The following is a 23,013-nucleotide window of genomic DNA, read 5'->3' on the forward strand; positions in this document are numbered from 1 at the left end:
TTTTTTGGGTATGGTGGTGAGCTAACATGAATATATGTTGTGTTTTCGCCGTAATTTTTTTTTTTTATCAGACATGTTGGCTGGATTCACAAGATGTTTATCTTTCATTTGCTGTATTGGACTTGTGATTTCATGAAATTATATTATATGATATTCCCTGTGGCGCTAGGCTAGGCTATGCTAGTTAGCGTTTCTGATGAGGGGGATCCCGGATCCGGGAGGGGGGGGTCGGGAGGGGATAACTGATTCAAAGGTTTTAATCCAGATTCTAATTGGTATGGCAAATTTTATGGTCCTTTTGATGACATAGAAGGCCCTTCTTGCCTTTTCTCTCAGATTGTTCAAAACTTTGTGGAAGTTACCTGTGGCCCTGATGTTTAGGTTGAGGTATGTATCGTTTTTTGTGCGCTCTAGGGCAACGGTGTCCAGATTGAATTTGTATCTTTGGTTCTGACAACTGGACCTTTTTTGGAACACCATTATTTTTGTCTTACTGAGGTCTGACAGAATCTTCGCAGAAGATCTAGTTGCTGCTGTAGGTCCTCCTTGGTTTGTGACAGAAGCACCAGATCATCAGCAAACAGTAGACGTTTGACTTTAGATTCCAGTAAGGTGAGGCCGGATGCTGCAGATTGTTCTCGTGCCGTCGCCAATTCTTGATATATATGTTGAAGAGTGTGTAAATAAATGTGTGTTTTTTGCCAATTTTTTTCTGCACACTTGTTGTTTGTGTACATGGATTTTATAATGTTATGTATTTTTCCCCCAACACCACTTTCCATCAATTTGTATAGTAGACCCTCATGCCATATTGAGTCAAAAGCTTTTTTTAAATCAACAAAGCATGAGAAGACTGCCTTTGTTTTGGTTTGTTTGTTTGTCAATTAGGGTGTGCAGGGTGAAAATGTGGTCTGTCGTACGGTAGTTTGGTTAAAAGCCAATTTGACATTTGCTCAGTACATTGTTTTCACTGAGGAAATGTACGAGTGGAGGAGGCCAGGCACCCAAGCATGCTCTTCTGCACCCCCTCCTCTATGTTCTCCTCAGTCCTCCTCCCAGTGACCACGGATAGCACCCCCCTCAGGCTGGTTTGGACGTGGTCACAGCTGTCCAGGATTCTGTAGCCCAGCCTCACACCTGGCAGTAAGGTTGAGTTACGGTTAATCTCATCCACCGCAAACACCATGGTAATCATATGGAAGGCTCTGTGGTCAAAACTACAGAATGAGGTGGAGAGAGAGGTAAAGAACAGCAGGAAACTGTATGGAAATGTATTCATTCCGTGCTCTAGGAGAGAAAATAACATTCAGTCGCAATAATTGTTGTTAAATCATGATTTCAAGCATTACCATACGTTAACTCACCTGTTGCACTGTGTGTGTTGAGGCTTTGTCCTGTAGCTGTGTGTGTGTGTGTCCACAGATGAGCTCAATTAAGATGTGTGGGGCTCAGTGGCCAGGTGTGTGTGACCTGCAAGTGACAAGTAGGATGAAGAGGGAGAGGGACAGAGAGAGGAAGAGGGAGAAGAACAGCTCACCTACAGGACACATGGTGGAATAAGTTGGAGGTGTGAAATAGTTCTTTCAATTAAATTCAAAGTGTTTTATTGGCATGGGAATCATATGATCACATTGCCAAAGCAAGTGAAATAGATAATAAACAAAAGTGAAATAAAAAATCTGACATTAAACTCACAAAAGTTTGAAAGGAAAGAGATATTTCAAATGTCATATCATGTCTATATACGGTGTTGTGTACGGTGTTGTATCGATGTGCTAATAGTTAAAGTACAAAAGGGAAAATAAATAAACATGAATATTTATTTAGAATGATATTTGTTCTTCACTGGTTTCCCTTTTCGTGTGGCAACAGTTAACATATTGTCTTTCTCTGACACTCCCACATCTCATCTCCTACCTGCAACTCTGACCCCCCCCCCCCCCCCCTGCCTCCCCTCCCCTACCAGCCAACCACTGCAATCCCTCCACCCTGCCTCCGCTCCCCACGCCTCCTCCCCCCAACTTCCTCCCCCTGCCACCCTTCTCCCTGCCTTATAGTGTCAACCTCCACTGACACTATAAAAGAGAGGGATAGAGAGTAAGCAAGAGAGAGAGGGGAGAGACAGAGTACAGCTATGAGGGTCAGGAAATATATGAACCTTTACCTATCTATAATCATGATACTGAACTCCTCATCTCTGAGCCTTCTATTGAACTACTCCTCTGCCTCATCCTCCTCCTCGTCCTGTCGTCTGCGGGAGCAGTTCAGTCTGAATGGGATGTACCAGAAGGGTGATGTGATTCTGGGAGGTCTGTTTGAGGTCCACTACTTCACTATGTCCCCTGAGCTATCTTTCACATCAGAACCCCAGCAGCTCTACTGTGAGGGGTGAGTATTCATCTACTGGACTGGACTGGATGTCTGCACCTCTCCTAAAAAGGACAGATAGACTTCCCTACTATAAGATGCCTCATTATGACCAGTGTTAACCAACCCTGGTCCCGGAGACCTACTGGGTTCTTGTTACATTGGTGAATAGTACATTGTTGAATAGTACACTGCGGTTTCAAAATATATGTGAATTAATTGTGTGTATTCCATTGTTTTCAATCATTATTCATGTTTTCTAAGCAAATGTATCTTTAAGATAAAGCTATTTTATTATCTATCCTTGACAAAAGTAATTTGTTTTCTCCTCTCAACCCCTTAATACAACACTCTCTCACACACACCCCTTAAAATGTGCACAGGGTTCAACACCTCTAGAGCGATTTAAAACATTTAGAAATTGATTGAATGTTCCTTTTCAGTTTTACCAGTTCTGGTTTCCAGCAGGCCCAGACTATGGCGTTTGCTGTAAATGAGATCAACAGAGACCCTGACCTTCTGCCAAACATCACGCTCGGATACCAGCTTTACGACAACTGCCTGAAGCTGGGAGTATCGCTCCGTGCTGCCATGTCATTGGCCAGTGGGACAGAGGAAGAGTTCCTATTGGATGAGACTTGTTCTGGGCCACCCCCGGTGCTAGGGATTGTGGGAGACCCAGGGTCCACACACTCCATCGCCATCTCCAGTGTCCTAGGGCTGTTCCGGGTTCCCATGGTAAATCAGAAAGAATAGAAAGATGACAACACTATTGTAAATGTCCTTCTTGTATTCCAAATCCCCACTTTGAGTGAGAAACAGCATGTTTAGGTCTTAATGTGTCCAGGCATGAAACCTTTCTATTTCATTAATTCATTGAAGAAAAAATAAATATTCATTGTATATTTCTCTCCCTCAGGTGAGTCACTACTCCACTTGTTCCTGTCTGAGCAACCGGGGAAAATACCCATCCTTCTTCAGAACCATCCCCAGTGACGCCTTCCAGGTCTGTCTCTAAGAAGGCTACAATGACATGATTAGACAGTGAACCGTCAGCTCCCATGTATACTCACTATACACTTTATACTGTGTAACGGCATAACAGTTAAATAAAAGGTTCAATAATTTAAAAAAAAATAAAGCTTAGATAAGGTTAAATAAAAGGTGACACAAATAATGTATGTAGTTTATGTTGATCACTCTATACTCACCAGTCTCTGTAATAGCATCAGTAATGTCTAATCTCTGTTGATGTGATCTCAGGTGCGAGCCATGATCCAGATCCTACGTCGTTTGGGTTGGACCTGGGTGGGACTGGTGTTCAGTGATGATGACTACGGAGTTCATGCTGCCCGGTCATTCCAGTCAAGCCTGGCCGAGTCAGGGGGCTGTGTGGCCTATTCCCAGGTGTTGCCCAAAGACAACCGCCCCACAGAGCTGCAGAGGATCGTGGGAGAGATCAAGAGCTCCTCTGCTCGTGTGGTGGTGGTGTTCTCCAATGAGGCCTACCTGCTCCCTCTGGTGGACGAGGTTCAGAGATGATTTTATCTTGACGGTTCATCTAAACTAACACTTACAATACATTCTCATTTTAGTATCAGAGGCTCTAATCCAGAGAGATGTACAGTTTATAATAATAATATTAGTAATACCATTTAGCAGATGCTTTTATCCAAAGCAACTTACAGTCAGTGATGTGTGATTATATGTTACGTATGGGTGACCCTGGACAGTTAGTTACTGCATCCATCCTAAGTTATCTAGGGGGGGAAATCACATATCACAGTCATAGTAAGTAAATGTTTTCCTCAAATACATTCTACAAACATTATTACAGCCATAACAGCTGTAGGATGTTACCCCTCTCACAAACACAGCATTACAGCATATTACAATTGTGGTGTTCTTGATGCCAAGAGTATAAAATATAAAACCCGTTTTACAAGGTGGTGGTGCAGAATGTGAAGGGTCTCCAGTGGATTGCCAGTGAAGCCTGGAGCACTTCCTCTGTGTTTCACACCCTCCGTCTCATGCCATACCTGGGGGGTACCCTGGGTATCGCCATCCGTCGTGGAGAGATACCCGGACTCAGGGACTACTTGCTTAGCATCCGCCCCGACGACCAACTTGCCAATAACCCCGGAAAAAATATGGTGAAGTAGTTTGTTGTCTTTTAACTCCAACCATATAATTACTTTATAAATTATGTTTAAAACATTTAAAAGGCTACTTTGCCTATAAATACTACAATACTGAAGAAAAAAACTAGTTTTCATCTATAACATTTCCTTCTCTGTTCTGGTAAGGTGAGACAGTTCTGGGAGGCTGTGTTTGAGTGCAGGTTGGAGCCCCCAGCAGGTTGGGTGGAGGCTGGGGGTGATGTATGTACAGGTCAGGAGGACCTGAGGGATGTGGAGACTAACTATGGGGACGTGTCTGAACTCAGGCCGGAGTATAACGTGTATAAGGCAGTGTACGCCCTGGCCCATGCCCTGCATGATCTACTGCAGTGTGTGCCAGGGAGAGGACCTTTCAGTGGGCACCGCTGTGCCAGCCTACAGAGACTGGAGCCCTGGCAGGTGGGACACAAACAGATGCAGACGTACACTTTGCCAACTGTTTACTTCTGTTTCCTGTTTTCTTAGTCAAAGTCCCCTGACTTCATACTGTCTTTTGTCTACATAATCTCCTCCTCTTTCCTCTCTTCCTCTGTTCCCTCCATCCCTCCATCCCCCTCCTCTGACCAGCTGGTCCATTACCTGGAGAGGGTTAATTTCACCACAGGGTTTGGCGATCGCGTTTCTTTCGATGACAACGGGGACGCCCTGGCCATCTATGACATCATGAACTGGGCGTGGCTCCAGGACGGGAGCGTTCAGGTGGAGAATGTGGGTGTGATAGACGAATCAGCCCCCGCAGGACAAGAGCTGACATTGGACGAGGATAGAATTTTCTGGAATTTTGAGTCAAAAAAGGTTATTTGTAAAGTTATACAGTTATATAGCATGTTTCACTACTGCAACAGAAACAGTGTAAACTTATATCAGTGGAGGGCAAAGAAGCAGTAAATATGGGAGTATAAATATGGGCATATAAATGTCTGGTATTCTCACTCCTAGGCCATCATTGTAAATAAGAATTTGTTCTTTAACTGACTTGTCTAGTTAAATAAAGGTTAAATCGCCCCTCACCTTCGTCCTTATAGCCCCCACGATCAGTGTGCAGTGAGAGCTGTCCCCCAGGCACCCGTGTAGCCAGGAAGAAGGGGGAGCCTGTTTGCTGCTTCGACTGCATCTCCTGTGCTGAGGGAGAGGTCAGCAACACAACAGGTCAGTGAACTGAATATTATTTAAAGAATTTGAGGGTGGTTTGGGGCTAATGAAACGGTTTTCCACATTTGCTTTGTCTGTGTTTTTGTCAGACTCAGCCAAGTGCTCGAGATGTCCAGAGGACTTCTGGTCCAGCCCGAAGCGTGACCTCTGCATCCCTAAGGGGGTTGAGTTCCTCTCCTACCAGGAATCACTGGGCATCTCCTTGATGACCGCCTCGTTGCTAGGAGCCCTCATCTGTGCAGTGGTCCTCGGAATCTTCACCCGCTACCGGAACACGCCTGTTGTCAAGGCCAACAACTCTGAGCTGAGCTTCCTGCTTCTGCTGTCACTCAAACTCTGCTTCCTGTGCTCGCTGCTGTTCATTGGCCGGCCCCGGCTGTGGACGTGTCAGCTGAGGCATGCAGCATTTGGTATCAGCTTTGTTCTCTGTGTCTCCTGTATACTGGTGAAGACAATGGTGGTGCTGGCTGTGTTTAGGACCTCTAAGCCCGGGGGCAATGCCAGCCTGAAGTGGTTTGGTGCTGGGCAGCAGAGAGGAACAGTCCTGGTTCTCACCTCATTCCAGGCTGCTATCTGCACAGCCTGGCTGGTTTCAGCCTCTCCAACTCCACACAAAAACACGCGCTACCATAATGATAAGATTGTATATGAGTGTGTGGTGGGGTCGGTAGCAGGGTTCGGAGCGTTGTTAGGCTACATCGGCCTCCTGGCGTTCCTTAGCTTCCTCTTGGCTTTCCTGGCCAGGAACCTTCCAGACAACTTCAACGAGGCCAAGTTCATCACCTTCAGCATGCTGATCTTCTGTGCCGTGTGGATCTCCTTCGTCCCTGCCTACGTCAGCTCTCCTGGGATGTACGCAGACGCTGTGGAGATATTCGCCATCTTAGCTTCCAGCTTTGGCCTCCTGGTGGCTCTCTTCGGCCCAAAGTGTTACATCATCCTGCTGAGGCCAGAGAGGAACACCAAGAAGGCTCTGATGGGCCGGGCCACAACCAAAACATAGGGAGAATCTCAATTTAATTTCCTTGATTCCTCACGTCCTCTCTCCTGGCCTTCTTCTCAAAACCCATTGGATGAGAAGGTTAGGGGGAGCGGGATATCTAACCTTCTCATTCATTGGTTTTTGAAAAGGAGACCGAGGTAAGAGGAAACGAGGAATCATAGAAATTAAATTGAGATTCTCCCATAGGCTCAATACCATAACAACAGTTTACAGTGGATTCCTCTCCTTGTCTTCTTCACGTCCTCTGCGCTGATCTGATATATGAACACTAGGTAGAGGTACAATGCCTGCTAGGGATTTGCTTCACACTCTTTCATGCAAAGAAAGGAAAGGAGACATGTATAGTAACAGAGTAGGATGGTCTCAAATAGTTTGAAGTAGCTCCTTTTAGTTTCCACTTCTGTTTTGTAGTTTGATGGCATTAAATCAAATCAAAGAGATTTTATCGTTCTGTTAGTACCCTGGTGATGTGTAATTGATTATAATCATGATGTTCTGTGACTAAATATTAATCACATAATAAATTATTTATTTCCTTGGGCTGTTAAAAGTAGGCTTTTGATTTATTTCATTTGTCTATGTGTGTGGCTTAAATCTTCTAAGGGATAGGTTATCCCAGATGAGTGGGTTTCTGCATCGAAAGGCTTTTGATTGAATCCTCACATGGTGTGGAACATCATAACTTCCCTGTTCCTTCTAAAGGATTCTGCTGTCACACTCATTCACCAATGAATTCATTATTCATTAATGCACATTTTAATTTAATAAAACATTCTGACTTGAAAGGAGTTGCTTGAATGTGTTTTTATTGAACCGTTGAAAATTACAACGATACTTCATTTAAATATCAGGAAACTGTGTCATTTGGAAAAAGGGAATTTCACACCTTATAAAATGTGAAAAGAATTAACATTTTTAATTAACCATATCTAATTAAATTGATTGGTTTTCAGAACTGACTTTCAGGGGAGAAATGGATGTCATTAAAGTCTATTGATGATGGTAAAGAAGAGTCATGTTGTGTTTCAGAGGAAGAAGACGTTCTAAGTGGTGACTCACTGTTGATTCAATGTAGACTCACTGTTGACTAACTATTGATTCACTATTGACTCTACCGTGAGTCACTGCTGACTCACTATTGAATCATTAGAAACATACACTACCAGCAGGTTAGAAAAGTCCTGTTCATTTGTGTCCATCAACTTTAGTTGTTGTCTGTTATATATGTAACTTGCTTGTAAGTATTATACAATGAATCATGTCATTCTTTGTTAAGTATTTAACATAACTTAACCCCATTCCGTACAAATATGTGCAGCTGCAACATTCAAACGAGGCTAGAAAGAAAACTAATGGGAATGTAGCGACTGTGTTGACTTCAAAATCGGGGGTGTGAACTACGTTTCTACTCAAGCGTTGATCGACATGGTAATGGCTCTATAGTATTGGAGAAAAGTTGAAAAAAACGTACCCTCCATTACATCGTGACGTGTCATGTCGTAACGTACAGCACGCATAAAGAAACTATTTCTGTCTTACAATCTCTCTTCACTAGGTGTAGCACTTCTCTCATCATTTAAAAACAAAAAATGGACAGTGACGGGGGTAAGGGGGGGACACCTTGTCATTTTTGGCGTCATCATTGCATGCTATCATCATTCTCAAAGCCGCTGTTTACTTCTAAGATCACTTTAGCACCGCCCTAAAAGCCGATTCAAATTCGACACAAACCTACAAATAATAAAAGTAATGACACATTATAGAAACTCTTTATAGTGTTTTATTTACATTTTAGAGGCGATAAGGTGATAAGTTGGACAGATCGAGTGAAAAAAAGCAATTTTCCCACACAACATCTCTCTCCTTCTCACTATCACACATTAGTTTCGCTTCCCCACCCGCCATTTTTTTTAAAGACCCGACAGGGCTCGTTGCCTTGTTGAATTATGCAGAAACCGGCAGCGTGGCGGTCATGTAATTGATTCTGTTGGAAAGGGGAGAAATTGTGCTTTACAATGGTATTGACATTACAGTTGATCTGGAAGAATTACGTTTTTGGGGCGCTAAAATAAGGTCAACTGTACGGACCAAGGCGATGTACAAAAGTGAGTGAGTTTACGTTACAAAACAATAGTGAGATGGAGTGATGAACAAAACACAATGAAGACTATATTTGGACATCTTGTGTTTCTTGGTGGTTTCTAATTTGACATCATATATTTCTTGGTGGTTTCTAATTGGACATCATATATTTCTTACTGGTTTCTAATTGGACATCATGTGTTGTTTCTTGGTGGTTTCTAATTGGACATCATGTGTTTCTTGGTGTTTCTCTCTGGTCTCAGGAGGATGATGTAACTCTTTGGTGCGAAGATGCAGAGCAGTCTGCGTACTTCCCAGGAGAGCTGATGTAGGCAGGGACGAATGAAATCCACACAGCACAGAAGATCAGCATGCTGAAGGTGTTGAACTTGGCTTCCTTGAAGATGTCTGGGAGTTTCCTGGGCAGTAAGGCTAAGAAGAGACAGAGGGAGGCCAGCAGGCCGATGTAGCCCAGCACCAGAGAGAAACCGACCACAGGGCCAACCTCACACTCCAGGATGACCTTTGACCCCTTGAGGCCTAGGTCACGGTAAGGCAGAGGAGAGCTCACGGACAGCCACACGGCACAGATGATCACCTGCTTTTACAAACACAATTACAAACTCAATTTACTTTCCTTATAAATTATTGATTAGAAACAGGAAGCTCAGCTCCGAGTTGTTGGCCCACACCTGCAAGGGTTACACATACATGGTACCGTAGAAGAATTCTCAATATGATCCCATTCAACACTTTATTGAAGATCTTACCAGAGAGGTGTTGCGGTGGTACACAAAGAACACAAACACAGACACTGTTGACACAGTGCCGCACACGGCAACAGTGGTCAGGGTGACGCCGATGACGTCGTTGAAAGAGAGGAACTCGAGCTGACGAGGGACGCAGGCGGTCAGATGGCTGTTGGACCAGAACTCCAGAGGACAGCGGTCACATTGCATAGAGCCTGGGAGATTGAGCTCATTACTATATTGATTGAAAAGCATCATTAATTATTCAGTCTAATAATTCTTAAGTAAGCATTAACACACAACAGACTGTGGGAATAACCATACACCTCAGGGATGTGAGAAGGCCGATGATATTCAGTTCACTGACCTGTGGTGTTGCTGAGCTCTCCCTCAGCACAGGAGATGCAGTCGAATCAGCAGACAGGCTCTCTCTTCCTCCTGGCTACACGGGTGCCTGGGGGACTGCTGTCACTGCACACTGACACAGGCACCTGCACATGCCATGAAATTTAAAAAAACATTAATTTCATGTTTTAACTTCTACTTCATCACAATCCCTTATCCGGGAGCACCCCCATCAGTAAAAAAGCTGACTAGCATAGCCTAGCATAGCGTCACAAGTAAATACTAGCATCTAAATATCATTAAATCACAAGTCCAAGACACCAGATGAAAGATACACATCTTGTGAATCCAGCCATCATTTCTGATTTTTAAAATGTTTTACAGGGAAGACACAATATGTATTTCTATTAGCTAACCACGATAGCAAAAGACACAACTTTTTTTCCCACCATTTTTTTCCTGCATAGGTAGCTATCACAATTTCGTCCAAATAAAGATATAAATAGCCACTAACCAAGAAACAACTTCATCAGATGACAGTCTGATAACATATTTATTGTATAGCATATGTTTTGTTAGACAAATGTGCATATTTCAGGTATAAATCATAGTTTTACATTGCAGCCACCATCAAAACTCTCACCAAAGCAACTAGAATAACTACGAGACCAATGTGAATTACCTAAATACTCATCATAAAACATTTATGAAAAATACACAGCGTACAGCAAGTGAAAGACAAAGCTCTTGTGAATCCAGCCAATATTTCAGATTTGTTAAGTGTTTTACAGCGAAAACACAATATAGCATTATATTAGCTTACTACAATAGCCAACCACACAACAGAATTGATTCAAGCCAACAATAGCGATAACGAATAAACCAGCAAAAGATATTAATTTTTTCACTAACCTTCTCAAACTTCTTCAGATGACAGTCCTATAACATCATATTACACAATACATATAGAGTTTGTTCAAAAATGTGCATATTTAGCGGCACAAATCGTGGTTATACAATGAGAATAGTAGCCAAGCTGCCAACAAAATGTCGGGAGAAATCTTGGGAGAGGCACCTAATCTAATCAGTAACTAATCATAAACTTGACTAAAAAATACAGGTTGGACAGCAAATGAAAGATACATTAGTTCTTAATGCAACCGCTGTGTTAGATTTTTAAAATTACCGTTACTACGACATACAGCGTGCGTTAAAGCGAGACCGCACCGAAATTAATGGCGGGATAGGAGTTTTACATTTTTCAACAGAACAACGAATTAACATCATAAATAGTTCTTACTTTTTGATGAGCTTTCATCAGAATCTTGGGCAAGTTGTCCTTTGTCCAGAGGAATCGTTGCTCGGTTTTAGATTGTCGCCTTCAACTTTGGAATTAGCAGTAAACATGTTTGGCGCGTTTGATCCAGAAAAACACAGCTTCCAAATTGCTCAAACGTGCTTACAAAATATCTCAAAGGTTACCTATAAACTTTGCCAAAAAATGTCAAACTACTTTTGTAATACAACTTTAGTTATTTTTTAACGTCAATAATCGATAAAATTGAAGACGGGATGATCTGTGTTCAATACAGGATTAAAACCAACTATAGCCAGCTTTCTGGTCATGCGCTTCTATCTAACTTAATGTGACTCTCGTTCAAGATGGCCGTACTTCTTCATTACACAAAGGAATAACCTCAACCAATTTCTCAAGACTGTTGACATCCAGTGGAAGCGGTGGGAACTGCAAGCAGGTCCCTTAGAAATCTGGCTTCCCAATGAAAATCCATTGAAAAGAGAGTGACCTCAAAAAGAAATTCTGAATGGTTTGTCCTCGGGGTTTCGCCTGCTAAATAAGTTAAGTTATGTTATACTCACAGACATGATTCAAACAGTTCCAGAAACTGCAGAGTGTTTTCTATCCAAATCTACTAACAATATGCATATCTTATCTTCTGGGGATGAGTAGCTGGCAGTTGAATTTAAGTGTGCTTTTCATCCAAACGTGAAAATGCTGCCCCCTATCCTAGAGAAGTTAACGCACTCAGGTCGAGCCCCAGGGCCGGATCCTCCGGGAAGTCATCAAATAAAGTCTCTCGGATATTTGGTTTCAGTTTTAATACTTTTTTAAAACTTAGGTAATTTTTCCGCTGTTACGGAAATTTCCACCAGATGGCGACTGGCTGCTTATTGCAAATGGACATAACATCACCAAACGGACATGGCCATTTCTCCTAAATGGAAAATTCCTTGAAGACGAAACTTGGTGAGCACAGGTTTGGCCAAATGGGCGTTTAGCCCAGAAACAAGATGGCATCGAGGCCTAACGCCTTTTGATTTAAGTCCCATTTTCTGGGATTAAAGGTCAAAAACGGTAATAGAGCGCTAATTTCAAAGTACATTAACCTATCGTGTAAGGAAAAAAGAACCAGCCATTTAACTACCGTAGTTTTCGAGAAATAATTCAATGTCAGTTCGCTAATGTTTAAAGATTTGTTTAGTTTTTTTAAGTTATAGATCCAGCTGCAGCGTGTTCAGACAAATCCGTTAAACTGTTACATTGATGCTGTTGACCCGGATCACTGGTTGCTGTGGAAAAGGAGGAGGTTGAAAGGGGGGTGAATGTAACCGATGTGAAATGGCTAGTTAGGTAGCGGTGGTACACGCTAGCAGCCTTTCAGTTGGTGACGTCACTTGCTCTGAAACTTTGAAGTAGTGGTTCCCCTTGCTCTGCAAGGGCCGCGGCTTTTGTGGAGCGATGGGTAACGATGCTTCGTGGGTGACTGTTGTTAATGTGTGCAGAGGGTCCCTGGTTCGCGCGAGGGGACGGAGTAAACATCGGTTACACATACATGATGGATCATTAGCTTATACACTAACTTTCACACATCTAGATGACCGGGCGGGCTGAGTGTGGAGCCAGAGACAGCAGTGGGGTCAAACTGCAGAACCCAGTTTCTACATTTGAACATAAAAATGTATTTTATCAAACAAAATTATGCTACATTTTATCTCTGGGACCCTCAGGTTGACAAATCAGAGCAAGGTTACTGAATGTAAGTACATTATTTACCTTCAGAGGTGAATGTATCAAACCAGTTGCTATGATAAAAGTTGTTGTTGTTGTACACTCTCCTCAAACAATAGCATGGTATTTTCTCACTGTAATAGCTACTGTAAATTGGACACTACAGTTAGATTAAGAATAATTTAAGCTTTCTGCCCATATCAGATATGTCTATGTCCCGGAAAGTTGGCTGTTGTATACAAAGTCATTCTAATTACATTAGCACACGTTAGCAACGACAGTCCCGGTTTCAGGGTACCCATCCTCAATTTTCACCTAAAAGGACATACCCAAATCTAACTGCCTGTAGCTCAGGACATGTTCACTCACCCGCTTAAGCCAGCTGCACCAATGTGCGGGAAGAAAAACCATTCAACTGATGTCCTTAGTCAGCCTGCAGTCACCGCAATGAGTCAAGTAAAGACCACCCAGTCCAAACATTCCCGTAACACGAAAGACGCAGGGCCAATTGTGCCCTGCCCTATAAGACTCCCAGTCACAGCCCGTTGTGAGACAGCCTGGGATCGTACCCGGATCTGTAGTGACACCACAAGCACTGAAATGCAGCGCCTTAGTCCACTGCACCACTCAGGAGGCCTGTACACAACTTTTTTATTATTATATTGTACATTTCATCCAAACACACATTTTATGTAGACTATTTTTGACATTGCTTGTTCTAATATTTGTATATTTCTTAATTCCTTGTTGTTGTTGTTGAGTGTATTGTTATCTATTACTGCACGGTTGGAACATAAGCATTTCATTACACCCACAATAACATTTTGCAAAATGTGTACTCAACCAATCAAATTAGATTTTATTTTGATTTGTGTGTGTGTGTCTCTCAATTCATCACAACCTCATTATTAGCCTGGAGCTAGAGAACCCTTAACAGACACCAATCAATAAACTGGTACATATGTGAAGGAGGGAGAGAGGGGGGAGAGGGGAGGGAGGGAGAGGGAGGGTGAGAGAGTGAGAGTGAGATATAGAGAGGGAGAGGAAGAGGAAACGGGAGAGGGAGAAAACAGCTTACCTACAGGACTAGAATGGTGTTTGTTCTTCACTGGTTGCACATTTCGTGTGGCAACCACGTGTGGCAACCAATATTTTCTTTCTCTGACACTCCCATATCTCATCTCCTACCTGCAACTCTGACCCACTCCCCCCACCTCCCCTCCCCCTAACACCCCCCCCCCTGCCTCCCCTACCCCTAAATTCCCTCCAACCTGCATACCCCCGCCTCCTCCCTCCAACTCCCTCCCCAACCCTCCCCCTGCAACCCCCTGCCACCCCTCTCCCCACCTTATAGTGTCAACCTCCACTGACACTATAAAAGAGAGGGATAGAGAGTAAGCAAGAGAGAGAGGGGAGAGACAGAGTACAGCTATGAGGGTCAGGAAATATATGAACCTTTACCTATCTATAATCATGATACTGAACTCCTCATCTCTGAGCCTTCTATTGAACTACTCCTCTGCCTCATCCTCCTCCTCGTCCTGTCGTCTGCGGGAGCAGTTCAGTCTGAATGGGATGTACCAGAAGGGTGATGTGATTCTGGGAGGTCTGTTTGAGGTCCACTACTTCACTGTGTTCCCTGAGCTATCTTTCACATCAGAACCCCAGCAGCTCTACTGTGAGGGGTGAGTATTCATCTACTGGACTGGACTGGACTGGATGTGTGTCTGCACCTCTCCTAAAAAGGACAGATAGACTTCCCTACTATAAGATGCCTCATTATGATCAGTGTTAACCAACCCTGGTCCCGGAGACCTACTGGGTTCTTGTTACATTGGTGAATAGTACATTTGAAATGTACATTGGTGAATAGTACATTGCGATCTCAAAATATCTGTTTATTAATTGTGTGTATTTCATTGTTTTCAATCATTATTCCTGTTTTCTAAGCAAATTTACCTTTAAGATAAAGCTATTTTATTATATATCCCTGACAAAAGTAATTTGTTTTCTCCTCTCAACCCCTTAAGACAACACTCTCTCACACACAGCCCTTAAAATGTGCACAGGGTTCAACACCTCTGGAGTGATTTAAAACATTTACAAATTGATTGAATGTTCCTTTTCTCTGTCAGTTTTGACAGTTTTGGTTTCCAGCAGGCCCAGACTATGGTGTTTGCTGTAGATGAGATCAACAGAAACCCTGACCTTCTGCCAAACATCACGCTCGGATACCAGCTTTACGACAACTGCCTGAAGCTGGGAGTATCGTTCCGTGCTGCCATGTCATTGGCCAGTGGGACAGAGGAACAGTTCCTATTGGATGAGACTTGTTCTGGGTCACCCCCGGTGCTAGGGATTGTGGGAGACCCAGGGTCCACACACTCCATCGCCATCTCCAGTGTCCTAGGGCTGTTCCGGGTTCCCATGGTAAATCAGAAAGAATAGAAAGATGACAACACTGTTGTAAATGTCCTTCTTGTATTCCAAATCCCCACTTTGAGTGAGAAACAGCATGTTTAGGTCTTAATGTGTCCAGGCATGAAACCTTTCTATTTCATTAATTCATTGAAGAATAAAAATGTATCATTGTATATTTCACTCCCTCAGGTGAGTCACTACGCCACGTGTTCCTGTCTGAGCGACCGGAGCAAGTACCCATCCTTCTTCAGAACCATCCCCAGTGATTCCTTCCAGGTCTGTCTCTAAGAAGGCTACAATGACATGATTACACAGTGAACCGTCAGCTCCCATGTATACTCACTATACACTTTATACTGTGTAACAGCATTTACAAGCCTAGATAAGGTTAAATAAAAGGTGACAAAACGAATGTATCTAATTTATGTTGATCACTCTATACTCACCAGTCTCTGTAATAACATCAGTAATGTCTAATCTCTGTTGATGTGATCTCAGGTGCGAGCCATGATCCAGATCCTACGTCGGTTGGGTTGGACCTGGGTGGGACTGGTGTTCAGTGATGATGACTACGGAGTTCATGCTGCCTGGTCATTCCAGTCAAGCCTGGCCGAGTCAGGGGGCTGTGTGGCCTATTCCCAGGTGTTGCCCAAAGACAACCGCCCCACAGAGCTGCAGAGGATCGTGGGAGAGATCAAGAGCTCCTCTGCTCGTGTGGTGGTGGTGTTCTCCAATGAGGCCTACCTGCTCCCTCTGGTGGACGAGGTTCAGAGATGCATTAAAATTCCCAGTTGATCTAAAATAACACTTACAATACATTCACATTTTAGTATCAGAGGCTCTAATCCAGAGAGATTTACACTTAATAATAATAATATTAGTAATACCATTTAGCAGATGCTTTTATCCAAAGCCACTTACAGTCAGTGATGTGTGATTATATTTTACGTATGGGTGGCCCTGGACAGTTAGTGCATCCATCCTAAGTTATATAGGGGGGACAACCACACATCACAGTCATAGTAAGCACATATTTTCCTCAAAGTATCAGCAAATACATTCTACAGCCCTAAAACAGACATAAAAGCTGTGTATAAAAGTGTTACAGCATGTTAACATTGTGGCATTCTTGATACTAAGATTATAAAATATAAAACCCGTTTTACAAGGTGGTGGTGCAGAATGTGAAGGGTCTCCAGTGGATCGCCAGTGAAGCATGGACCACCTCCTCTGTGTTTCACACCCCCCGTCTCATGCCCTACCTGGGGGGTACCCTGGGTATCGCCATCCGTCGTGGAGAGATACCCGGACTCAGGGACTACCTGCTTAGCATCCGCCCCAACGACCAACCTGCCAATAACCCCGGAAACAATATGGTGAAGTAGTTTGTTGTCTTTTAACTCCAAACATATAATTACTTTATACATTATGTTTAAAACATTTAAAAAGGCTACTTTGCCTATAAATACTACAATACAGAAGAAAAAAACTAGTTTCCTCTATAACATTTCCTTCTCTGCTCTGGTAAGGTGAGACAGTTCTGGGAGGCTGTGTTTGGGTGCAGGTTGGAGCCCCCAGCAGGTTGGGTGGAGGCTGGGGGTGATGTATGTACAGGTCAGGAGGACCTGAGGGATGTGGAGACTAACTATGGGGACGTGTCTGAGCTCAGGCCGGAGTATAACGTGTATAAGGCAGTGTACGCCCTGGCCCATGCCCTGCATGACCTACTGCAGTGTGTGCCAGGGAGAGGACCTTTCAGTGGGCACCGCTGTGCCAGCCTACAGAGACTGGAGCCCTGGCAGGTGGGACACAAACAGATGCAGACGTACACTTTGCCAACTGTTTACTTCTGTTTCCTGTTTTCTTATTCAAGGTCCCCTGACTTCATACTGTCTTTTGTCTACATAATCTCCTCCTCTTTATTCTCTTCCTCTGTTCCCTCCATCCCTCCATCCCCCTCCTCTGACCAGCTGGTCCATTACCTGGAGAGGGTTAACTTCACCACAGGGTTTGGCGATCGCGTTTCTTTCAATGACAACGGGGATGCCCTGGCCATCTATGACATCATGAACTGGGCGTGGCTCCAGGACGGGAGCGTTCAGGTGGAGAATGTGGGTGTGATCGACGAATCAGCCCCCGCAGGACAAGAGCTCACACTGGACGAGGACAGAATTTTCTGGAACTTTGAGTCAAAAAAGGTTATTTGTAAAGTTATACAGTTATATAGCATATTTCACTACTGCAACAGAAACAGTGTAAACTTATATCGATGGAAGGCAAAGAAGCATTAAATATGGGTGTGTAAATATGGGAGTATAAATATGGGTGTATAAAAGTCTGATATTCTCCCTCCTAGGTCATCATTGTAAAAAAGAATTTGGTCTTTAACTGACTTGCCTATTTAAATAAAGAATGAATTCTAAGTCACGTTCATCCTTGTAGCCCCCACGATCAGTGTGCAGTGAGAGCTGTCCCCCAGGCACCCGTGTAGCCAGGAAGAAGGGGGAGCCTGTCTGCTGCTTCGACTGCATCTCCTGTGCTGAGGGAGAGGTCAGCAACACCACAGGTCAGCGAAATTAATATCATGTAAAGCATTTGAGGGTGGTTTGGGGCTGTAGAAACTGTTTTCCACACATTCTTTGTCTGTCTTTCTGTCAGACTTGGCTGAGTGCTCGAGATGTCCAGAGGACTTCTGGTCCAGCCCGGAGCGTGATCTCTGCATCCCTAAGGGTGTTGAGTTCCTCTCCTACCAGGAATCACTGGGCATCTCCTTGATGACCGCCTCGTTGCTAGGAGCCCTCATCTGTGCAGTGGTCCTCGGAATCTTCACCCGCTACCGGAACACGCCTGTTGTCAAGGCCAACAACTCTGAGCTGAGCTTCCTGCTTCTGCTGTCACTCAAACTCTGCTTCCTGTGCTCGCTGCTGTTCATTGGCCGGCCCCGGCTGTGGACCTGTCAGCTGAGGCATGCAGCATTTGGTATCAGCTTTGTTCTCTGTGTCTCCTGTATACTGGTGAAGACAATGGTGGTGCTGGCTGTGTTTAGGACCTCTAAGCCCGGGGGCAATGCCAGCCTGAAGTGGTTTGGTGCTGGGCAGCAGAGAGGAACAGTCCTGGTTCTCACCTCATTCCAGGCTGCTATCTGCACAGCCTGGCTGGTTTCAGCCTCTCCAACTCCACACAAAAACACGCGCTACCATATTGATAAGATTGTATATGAGTGTGTGGTGGGGTCGGTAGCAGGGTTCGGAGCGTTGTTAGGCTACATCGGCCTCCTGGCGTTCCTTAGCTTCTTCTTGGCCTTCCTGGCCAGGAACCTTCCAGACAACTTCAACGAGGCCAAGTTCATCACCTTCAGCATGCTGATCTTCTGTGCCGTGTGGATCTCCTTCATCCCTGCCTACATCAGCTCTCCTGGGAAGTACGCAGACGCTGTGGAGATATTCGCCATCTTAGCTTCCAGCTTTGGCCTCCTGGTGGCTCTCTTCGGCCCAAAGTGTTACATCATCCTGCTGAGGCCAGAGAGGAACACCAAGAAGGCTCTGATGGGCCGGGCCACAACCAAAACATAGGGAGAATCTCAATTTAATTTCCTTGATTCCTCACGTCCTCTCTCCTGGCCCTCTTCTCAAAACCCATTAGATCAGAAGGTTTGGAGGGCCGGGATATCTAACCTTCTCATTCATTGGGTTTTGAAAAGGAGACAGAGGAGAGAGGACACGAAGAATCACAGAAATTAAATTGAGATTCTCCCATAGGCTCAATACCGTAACAACAATTTACATTGAATTCCTCTCCTTGTCTTCTTCACTTCCTCTGTGCTGATCTGATATATGAACACTAGGTGGAGGTACAATGCCTGCTCGGGATTTGCTTCACACTATTTCAATGCAAAGAAAGGAAAGGAGACATTTATAGTAACAGAGTATGATGGTCTCAAATAGTTTGAAGTAGCTCCTTTTAGTTTGCACATCTCTTTGTATTTTGATGGTATTTTGATGGCTATAAATAAAATAATTCTGTTAGTATAAATGATTTCTTTCCTTGGGCTTTCAAGTAGGCTTTTGATTTATTTAATTTGTCTATGTGTGTGGCTTTAATCTTCTAAGGGATAGGTTATCCCAGATTGTCACGATCGTCTTTAGGAGAGAGGGAGGACCAAGGCGCAGCGCGTGGAAAGTACATCCTCTTTATTTGAGAAAGGAGACAAAAACGAAACAAACACTATACAAACTACAAAAACAACAAAACAGACGACCGTGAAGCTATACAAACATAAGTGCAGCCACTAAACACTTCGACATAGACAATTTCCCACAAATGCATGATGCCCATGGCTGCCTTAAATATGGCTCCCAATCAGAGACAAATGAAAGACATCTGTCTCTGATTGGGAACCACTCAGGCAACCATAGACATACCTAGACACATTCACTCAACCATAGACATTCCTAGAAACATTCACTCAACACAAACCAACACAAACCAACCCATACACCCCCCCAAACCCAACACCCCCTTTACCATCTAACCACCCAAAACCGACAAAACACAAACATTCCCCATGTCACACCCTGACCTAACTAAAATAATAAAGAAAACAAAGAATACTAAGGCCAGGGCGTGAACACAGATGAGTGGGTTTCTGCATCGAAAGGCTTTTGATTGAATCCTCACATGGTGTGGAACATCATAACTTCTCTGTTCCTTCAAAGGGATTCTGCTGCCACACTCATTCAACCATGAATTAATAATTAATTAATACAAATGTTCATTTAATAAAATATTCTGACTTTAAAGGAGTTGCTTGAATGTGTTTTAATTGAACTGTTGAAATGTATATTTCATTAGATATTTTATTAAAATGTGTCATATGGGATTACAGAATTACCTCATATTATGTGAAAGGAATAACAACATTTTTCATTAACCGTATCTAATTTAATTGATTTGTTTTCAGAACTGAATTTCAGGGGAGAAATGAAGCACCCCCAGTAGGTGTCCAAACTTTTGAGTCAAATACAAATCTTAGATTCAGCTATTAACTCATTTGGTATATGGGGCAGCATTTTCACTTTTGGATGAATTTCGTGCCCAGGGTGAACTGCCTCCTACTCTGTCCCACATGCTAATATATGCATATTATATAATATTATTATACAGAACTCATATAGCAGGCAAAAACCTGAGAAAAAATCCAAACAGGAAGTAAAAATTCTGAGAGTGGTCGTTGTTAAAGTCATCGCCTATTCAATTCCCTGTAATATATGGATCTGTTTGCACTTCATACGCCTTCCACTAGATGTCAACAGTCAGTAGAACGTGGAATGAAGTTTATGCCGTGTTGTGGGACCGGATGGGAGGGGAATGAGTCAGTTGTCTGGCAGATTGCCAGTTCTTGGTCTCGCTCTTTCCTCATGTTGTCACCTTGCGTTCCATTACTTATACAGACATGAAAGAATGCTTCGATTGGAATGTTTTAGGGTATAAATGATATCAACATCCTGAAGATTGATTTTCTACTGAATTTGACCAGTTTATTCGACCTGGAATATAACTTTTTGAAGTTTTCTTCCGACGTTTGCCTGCATCTGCGCCAGGGTTTGGGCACGTGTACTACACATGCTAGCAACATTAGCTAATTGGACATAAGTAATGGACATTATCGAACAAAACAACGATTTATTGTGGAACTAGGATTCCTGGCACTGCATTTTGATGAAGTGAATCAAAGTTAAGGGAATATTTATGATGTAATTCCGTATTTCTGTTGACTCCAACATGGCGGAGAAATGTTGTGTATTTCTGAGCGCCGTCTCAGATTATTTAATGGTATGCTTTTCCTAAAGTTTTTAAAAATCTGACAGAGCGGTTGCATTAAGAACCAGTGTATCTTTAATTATATGTAAAACATGTATCTTTCATCAAAGTTTATGATGAGTATTTCTGTTATTTGACGTGGCTCTCTGTAATTACTCCGGATATTTTGGAGGCATTTCTGAACATGGCGCCAATGTAAACCGAGATTTGTGGATATAAATATCCACATTATCGAACAAAACATAAATGTATTGTGTAACATGATGTCATAGGATGTCAGCGATTGTGTGCAGATATGTAGCGGAGTCAGGCGCAGGACACAGGTGTTGAGCAACACAACGGAGTTTACTCAAAATACAAGCAAAATTCCACATAGGGATAATAACAAACACACTAGCACATACAACAACACTAACGACACAAACAATCACGGACAGAACAGAAATGTATGCCAGAGGGTTAAATAGGGAACATGATAGGGGGATTGAAACCAGGTGTGTGTAATACAGACAAAACAAAACGAAACTGAAACATGGATCGGTGGTGACTAGAAAGCCGGTGACGTCGACAGCCGAACACCACCCGAACAAGGAGAAGGGCCGACTTCGGGGGAAGCCGTGACAGTACCCCCCCTTGACACCGGGGAAGACCCGGAGGGCGAGGTGCAGGGCGATCCGGGTGGAGACTGTGAAACTCCTGTAACATTGAAGGATCAGGGAATGTCCTCCCCCGGTACCCAGCATCTCTCCTCCAGGTCGTACCCCTCCCACTCCACGAGGTACTGAAGGCCCCTCGCCCGACGCCTTGAGTCCATGATGGCTCGTACGGTATACGCCGGGACCCCCTCGATGTCCAGAGGGGGCGGAGGAATCTCCCGCACCTCAGACTGCTGGAGCGGACCAGCCACCACCGGCTTGAGGAGAGACACATGGAACGAGGGGTTAATGTGATAATCAGGGGGGAGTTGTAACCTATAACAAAACTCGGTCAGTCTCCTCAGGACTTTATGGCCCCACAAACCGCGGACCCTGCTTCCGACAGGGCAGGTGAAGGGGCAAGTTTCGGGTCGAGAGCCAGACCCGATCCCCCGGTCCATACACCGGGGCCTCACTGCGGTGGCGGTCGGCACTCGCCTTTTGCCTCCTGATGGCCCGTTGTAGCCGCACATGGGCATTGTTCCATGTCTCCTCTGAGTGCCCAAACCATTCATCCACCGCAGGAGCCTCAATCTGGCTCTGATGCCATGGTGCCAGGACCGCCTGATAACCCAGCACACACTGAAAAGGTGTTAGGTTGGTAGAGGAGTGGCGGAGGGAGTTTTAGGCCATCTCCGCCCAGGGGATGTAAACCGCCCACTCCCCCGGCCGGTCCTGGCAATAGGGCCGCAGAAACCTACCCACATCCTGGTTGACTCTTTCCACCTGCCCGTTACTCTCGGGGAGGAAACCTGAGGTAAGGCTGACCGAGACCCCTTCATTCTCCTCGCCGCCCAGATGCACTCCAGATTGCGGTGGTCAGTCCAAATGAAAAAAGGGTGTCTAGCCACCTCAAGCCAACGTCTCCACGCTTTCAGAGCCATGACAACAGCCAACAACTCCCGGTCCCCCACATCATAGTTTCGCTCCGCCGGGCTGAGCTTCTTCGAAAAGAATGCACAGGGGCAGAGCTTTAGTGGCATACCCGAGCGCTGAGACAGCACAGCCCCTATCCCTGCCTCGGACGCGTCCATCTCAACTATGAATGCTAAGGAGGGATCAGGATGAGCCAGCACGGGAGCCGAGGTAAACAGAGCCTTCAGGTGACCAAAAGCCCTGTCTGCCCCAGCTGTCCACTGCAGTCGCACCGGTCCCCCCTTCAGCAGTCAGG

The 23,013-nt window shown here is 44.2% G+C and overlaps 3 protein-coding genes across 3 annotated transcripts; 2 read left to right on the top strand and 1 right to left on the bottom strand.

The window, feature by feature from the left end:
* The first annotated feature begins 2,170 nt into the window (after positions 1–2,170).
* Positions 2,171–6,702, top strand: LOC129822433 (extracellular calcium-sensing receptor-like). Its single transcript, XM_055880715.1, has 9 exons — positions 2,171–2,388; positions 2,811–3,105; positions 3,287–3,373; positions 3,631–3,897; positions 4,314–4,520; positions 4,668–4,946; positions 5,115–5,342; positions 5,573–5,696; positions 5,789–6,702. Exons 1-9 carry the CDS (start codon positions 2,177–2,179, stop codon positions 6,700–6,702), a joined length of 2,613 nt encoding a protein of 870 aa, XP_055736690.1. The 5' UTR covers positions 2,171–2,176.
* Positions 6,703–8,662: 1,960 nt separating this feature from the next.
* On the bottom strand, positions 8,663–9,743 carry LOC129822545 (vomeronasal type-2 receptor 26-like). The gene is made up of 2 exons (XM_055880850.1): positions 9,555–9,743; positions 8,663–9,382 (listed from the first exon to the last, which is right to left on the bottom strand). Exons 1-2 carry the CDS (start codon positions 9,741–9,743, stop codon positions 9,044–9,046), a joined length of 528 nt encoding a protein of 175 aa, XP_055736825.1. The 3' UTR covers positions 8,663–9,043.
* Positions 9,744–14,379: 4,636 nt separating this feature from the next.
* Positions 14,380–18,899, top strand: LOC129822435 (extracellular calcium-sensing receptor-like). Its single transcript, XM_055880717.1, has 9 exons — positions 14,380–14,591; positions 15,042–15,336; positions 15,517–15,603; positions 15,826–16,092; positions 16,497–16,703; positions 16,851–17,129; positions 17,298–17,525; positions 17,770–17,893; positions 17,986–18,899. Exons 1-9 carry the CDS (start codon positions 14,380–14,382, stop codon positions 18,897–18,899), a joined length of 2,613 nt encoding a protein of 870 aa, XP_055736692.1.
* Positions 18,900–23,013: the final 4,114 nt, after the last annotated feature.

The sequence above is a fragment of the Salvelinus fontinalis genome, chromosome 24, assembly GCF_029448725.1.
Source record: "Salvelinus fontinalis isolate EN_2023a chromosome 24, ASM2944872v1, whole genome shotgun sequence".
NCBI lineage: Eukaryota > Metazoa > Chordata > Actinopteri > Salmoniformes > Salmonidae > Salvelinus > Salvelinus fontinalis.

Coding starts and splice junctions, on each gene's coding strand:
- LOC129822433 (XM_055880715.1), top strand. CDS start 2,177: ATGATACTGAACTCCTCATCTCTGAGCCTTCTATTGAACTACTCCTCT. Junction 2,389..2,810: donor CAGCAGCTCTACTGTGAGGG/GTGAGTATTCAT, acceptor GTTCCTTTTCAG/TTTTACCAGTTCTGGTTTCC. Junction 3,898..4,313: donor TGCTCCCTCTGGTGGACGAG/GTTCAGAGATGA, acceptor CCGTTTTACAAG/GTGGTGGTGCAGAATGTGAA.
- LOC129822545 (XM_055880850.1), bottom strand. CDS start 9,743: ATGCAATGTGACCGCTGTCCTCTGGAGTTCTGGTCCAACAGCCATCTG. Junction 9,383..9,554: donor ACCACCGCAACACCTCTCTG/GTAAGATCTTCA, acceptor TTGTAAAAGCAG/GTGATCATCTGTGCCGTGTG.
- LOC129822435 (XM_055880717.1), top strand. CDS start 14,380: ATGATACTGAACTCCTCATCTCTGAGCCTTCTATTGAACTACTCCTCT. Junction 16,704..16,850: donor ATAACCCCGGAAACAATATG/GTGAAGTAGTTT, acceptor CTTCTCTGCTCT/GGTAAGGTGAGACAGTTCTG. Junction 17,894..17,985: donor AGAGGTCAGCAACACCACAG/GTCAGCGAAATT, acceptor TCTTTCTGTCAG/ACTTGGCTGAGTGCTCGAGA.